We start from the raw sequence: 5,328 nt of genomic DNA on the forward strand, positions 1-5,328 counted from the left end.
GCAGCGCGGAACTTGGGTTGGGCGTTGGACTCCAGCACGCGGTAGCCGAGATGGTCAGCCACGTACTCCACTTTGAACTCCTCGCCGTTGGGCGCCACCCAACTGTACTCACCCTTCACCGCCTTCCCAGCTTGACCCTGCAACACCAATTACATTCATAGTAAAATGAGTCAATAAAATAATGTGATGCTAAATTCCGTAAATGAATTCCTACCACGGTGAATTTTGTGGAAGGAATACCAATTACATTCATAGTAAAATGAGTCAGTAAAATAATGAGATGCAGAAATCCGTAAATAACTTCCCAGCTTGAACCTGTAACACAATCGCACCGTGAATTTGTCAGAATACCAATTACATTCATGGTAAAATGAGTCAATAAAATAATGGGATGCTGAAATCCGTAAATAACTTCTATAATAATGAATCTGTAACAGGAGGGTAGAAACACCCATTACATTTATAGGTAGAGGCGTTAGTAAGATAATGAGATACATGAATTCCTATGAATACTTCACTGAGCAGTCCGCTTTACCAAAAGTCAATATTGTACATGTAGAGAGTTTTCGAGTTAATCATTTTCTATTGAAATTGTTCTTTCAGTTATTGTTATTGTAGTGACATGAATGAGTGACAAGACTAGTCTTGTATCAATTAAAATTTTATCTGCGTTAATATCCCACTTTTTTATTGTGCAAGAGCGACAAGATAATTTGAATGAGTTTAGTCCGAATGGTGCTAGGTTTCCAAGAACTGCATCAACAATTATGTATTAGCCCACCATCTTCATCTAATCGTTATTTTCTTTATTAGTCGGCCAAAATTGCAAGTTCATCATGAATTTGGAAACAAAGAAAACGCCTAGCAAGTTTCCAAATTAACTTGGCAAAGCATTTTTTACATATTTAACTTCTGCAACAGCAATATACGCTCAGTATAATGTCATTTCTTTCTGATGAATGGGTAACACCATCAATTATTTAGAAATATATGTAGAATCATCTAGAATTATTCAGCAATTATCGTGGTATTAGACTAATAATTGCAAAATATCTGCACATCACTCAAGGGAATTAAACATTTTTTGATTTCCAGTGCCGCCCCCGCACGCTTTACGGAAAACTGGTTGTGACGTTTGAATGAAGAGAGAAACAGGAAGTACAATGACGACTTGACCTTGCGAGACAGACTGTCAGCTCGGCAATCTTCCTCAGCGACGACTTCGGCAGCGCGGAACTTGGGTTGGGCGTTGGACTCCAGCACGCGGTAGCCGAGGTGGTCGGCCACGTACTTTACTTTGAACTCCTCGCCGTTGGGTGCCACCCAACTGTACTCACCCTCCACCGCCTTACCAGCTTGACCCTGCAACAACATCGCACGGTGAATTTATCTTAATGCCAATAACATGCATAGTAAAATGAGTCAGTAAAATAAGAAGATGCTGAAATCCGTAAATAACTTCTAGGCTTGACCCTGTAAAACCATCACACGGTGAATTTATCGGTTAGAATACCAATTACATGCATAGTAAAATGAGCCAATAAAATAATGTGATGCTGAAATCCATAAGTAACTTCCCACCTTGGCCCTGCAACACATTGCACGGTGAATTAGTCAGAATACCAATTAAATTCATAGTAAAATGAGTCAGTAAAATAATGAGATGCTGAAATCCGTAAATAACTTCTAGGCTTGAATCTGTAACAGGAGTACGGTGAATTTTGTGGTAGGAATACCAATTACATTTATAGGTATATAGAGGTGTTAGTAAGATAATAAGATACATGAATTCATATGAATTTTTCACTGAGTAGTCCGCTTTACCAAAAGACAATATTGTACATGAATAAAATTTTCGAATTAACCGGTTTATGTCAAAATTGTTCGTTCAGTTATTGTTCATGAAGTGACATGAATTGGCTCTTCAGAATTATGAACACACTTGAAACTTGAAGTAACAAGGCTGAATTAGTATTTTGGTTATGCATTGTTTATAAATCTATTTAATGCGCCGCGTTAGGATCTGTCTCGAGCATAGAGCATCAATTAGAAGCAATTGAGTGCATGGCTTGAGACGAGCTTCAGTTTTAATAACAACCCAATCATATTTGAACGTTATTCGATAAACTTAAATTCAATGCGAAATATATATTGAAATATATATTGAAAGCCAGTCGGCCTAATTCTCTGAGATTTCAGTACATCATGCATCAATTAAAATTTTGACTGCGTTAATATCACACTTTTTCATTGTGCAAGAGTGACAAGAAAATTTGAATGAGCTTAGCCCGAAGGTGCTAAGTTTTCAAGAACTCTTCATTTAATCATTATTTTCTTCAGTAGTCGGCCAAAATCGTAAGTTATTCATGAATTTGAAAACAAAGAAAACGCTTTTGAATTACATTGGCAAAGAATTTTTAACTTATTTAACTTCAGCAACAGCAATATAAGCTCAGTATAATGACTCTTCTTAACATATCTAGAATCATATCATCTAGAATTACTCAGCAATTTTCGTGGTATTAGACTAATAATGGGAAAAAATCTGCACGTCACTCAAGGGAATTGAATGTTTTTTTCATTTCCAGTGCCGCGCCCGCGCGCTTTACGGAAAACTGGTTGTGACGCTTGAATGAAGAGAGAAACAGGAAGTACAGCGGCAGCTTGACCTTGCGAGACAGACTGTCAGCTCGGCAGGATGTTTGTATCAGTTGGTCTGTAATCAGTGAGGCAGAAGACTGCGACACTGCTGAATATCAGACGAAGTCTTTTGTTATTTCTATTTAAAAATATTTAAATGCGGTGTGGAGTATCAGCTGGTCTCTAATCAGTGAGGCAGAGAACTATGAAACTATATAGTACATCTCATTCGAAGACTAAAATGATTTTATTCTTTGATATTTACGTGCGGTGTGGTTTAGAGGTGCGGATAAGAATCAATTGGATTTTTTCGGTACAAAAAAAATTATCCTCTGCAATTATTTTATTGATGTACAGAAACACGTGATGACTTTGGGAATATTTAAATTATAAAAATTGCAATAACAAAGAAATAACAAATAAAAATTATTTAGTTTTTTATAACAGAATATATTCATAATATATTTATTAATTCCCCGATTTAAAAGTATTTTTATTGAAATACTGTACATCATATGAGAAATTAGTTTCCATTTCAGGTAATCGGGCTGCAAATGAACCCATGACCCACCTCCTGCTCCCATGACCCACCTCCTACACCCATGACCCACCTCCTGCTCCCATGACCCACCTCCTGCTCCCCATGACCCACCTCCTGCTCCCCATGACCCACCTTCTGCTCCCATGACCCACCTCCTGCTCCCCATGACCCACCTCCTGCTCCCATGACCCAACTCCTACACCCATGACCCACCTCCTGCTCCCATGGCCCACCTCCTGCTCCCATGACCCACCTCCTGCTCCCATGACCCACCTCCTGCTCGTGCTCGATCGTGTCCGTCTCGAAGTCGATGATATCAGCGGGCCTGGCGAGGGCCAGCGCTGCAACACCGACCAGCAGCACAGCGATCTGAACCCAGGAAACATATATAAATAAATTATATATCAACACAATGTTTAGGGTGATATGAGCTCTGCAACACGATTTAAGAATCAAATATCAAATTTATTTTTTGATTTCAAGACTTCGGGTGTGAAGAGTTCACACCTTCCAGCCCTACATCTGGATTTTCGTTGGAACTTTGTTTTATTTTGCAACTTTTACTTCAATTTTGATTTCTGTCACACCCCCACAAAGATGAGGTTGTTGTGTGGAAGAAGAAACAAAAGAATTAGGCACTGAATATTTTCATAGAGTGTTTATTATGCTGCAACTCAGCAAGTATTAATTCTGTTTAGCAGGTAAAAATCCGAATTTAAGTTAATAAACAGCAGTTCTTCTTTTTGAGGGATATCACCTCGTCCCAGGGCTGTGATGAGGTTACAATCTAAGCATAGTGATCTGAACACTGCAAAGCGACGAATGATTCATATAATAGTAATCATTCCTGGTACATATATTCACTCCAATTTTTAGCATGCAGAATAAATAAAAGTTAATATTATTTTTCACAATGCTTAAGAAATCATTTCATGGGCTACGCCTGTTAATCGTGCAGCAGATGACTTCTTAAACCAAACATGGAATGGGAAAGAGCAATACAAAGCAATTATTTTCTAAGAGCAGTACAAACAGTACAAAGCAATTATTTTTTACGTATTACCTGGAGTTTCATTGCAGAAGTAAGTGAGGAGAATATCACCAGAGAAGAGCTGGACGAATACTACAAAGATGCTCAGCAAGGCGCGGCTTATATAGCTCGTCACGGGACCTTGGCGCCGAACTCGGGGATCGTCCAGTTATGGCCTGTGAGAAGTGACACCCCCCACTTGTGCAGAGCTTAGCGCAGGGGATTTATTCTTCATCAAGCAGGTAATCAAGGTTTAGTAAAGAGAGAGAGTATTTTGCCTTATTATAAACTGCACTAATTTTACCCTTATTTTTATCTCTTTATCGGGATACTCCTGGGGGCAAATGATTGTATGATTAGGTGTTTTAACGGACTCGGGTTAAGCTTATTTTCTGCTTCCAATCATTTATATCAATTTATTTGCGACTAACATATTTCGAAATGTAATTTTTAAATAACTATTTCTGCCAGTAATCATTATCAAGAAGTAATATCCTAATTAGCCTTAGGTTAGCGGTAATATAATTCACTAATTTGATACTTGATTCGTGATAATTCACGGATTTTATCATTAAATATTAAGGTAGTCATTCAGCTCATTAAAATATAAAATATTGAATACTCATCTGCATACAAATTTTGTAGAGTAAAAGTTATTTTCAGTAGAAATTCAAACAAAATATTTTATATTTATCATGAAAGTCTCTGCTTATAGGACGCTTCTTCTATAAATTCTTCATCATATTAAGACTCCTCATTTACAAGGAACCATTCAAGGTCCTGAATGCTGCAGTTATATTCCGTAATATTTTTTATGGCCGCAAAAAGAAAATAAAATGTTTTTTAGGGCGCCTGTCATTGACTAGACTAATGACGGGAATTGTAATAGTGAATGCATGTATATAAATGTTTCAATTTATTTTGTGGGTTTGATAGCCAAAATTCGCTCTCAATAAATAGATCTAGAATATTACATCCATAACTTGAAAATTAATTGTATATGAAGCAAACATTATAACATCTGTGTAAACGATCGTAGTGCATCAATCTCATGTTTTGAATTTCAAAAAACGTGTTTCAAAATGCATTCTTTTTTTACTACGTGAAGAATAATTTG

The 5,328-nt window shown here is 37.3% G+C and overlaps 1 protein-coding gene across 1 annotated transcript; it reads right to left on the reverse strand.

The window, feature by feature from the left end:
* Positions 1-7: 7 nt before the first annotated feature.
* On the reverse strand, positions 8-4,327 carry LOC108677122 (cuticle protein CP575; the record flags this gene model as incomplete). The annotated part of the gene is made up of 3 exons (XM_018165275.1): positions 4,245-4,327; positions 3,455-3,550; positions 8-137 (listed from the first exon to the last, which is right to left on the reverse strand). Coding segments are annotated over exons 1-3 (238 nt in total), but the record flags the coding sequence as incomplete, so codon positions are not given.
* Positions 4,328-5,328: the final 1,001 nt, after the last annotated feature.

The sequence above is a fragment of the Hyalella azteca genome, unplaced genomic scaffold (assembly GCF_000764305.2).
Source record: "Hyalella azteca isolate HAZT.00-mixed unplaced genomic scaffold, Hazt_2.0.2 contig10938, whole genome shotgun sequence".
NCBI lineage: Eukaryota > Metazoa > Arthropoda > Malacostraca > Amphipoda > Hyalellidae > Hyalella > Hyalella azteca.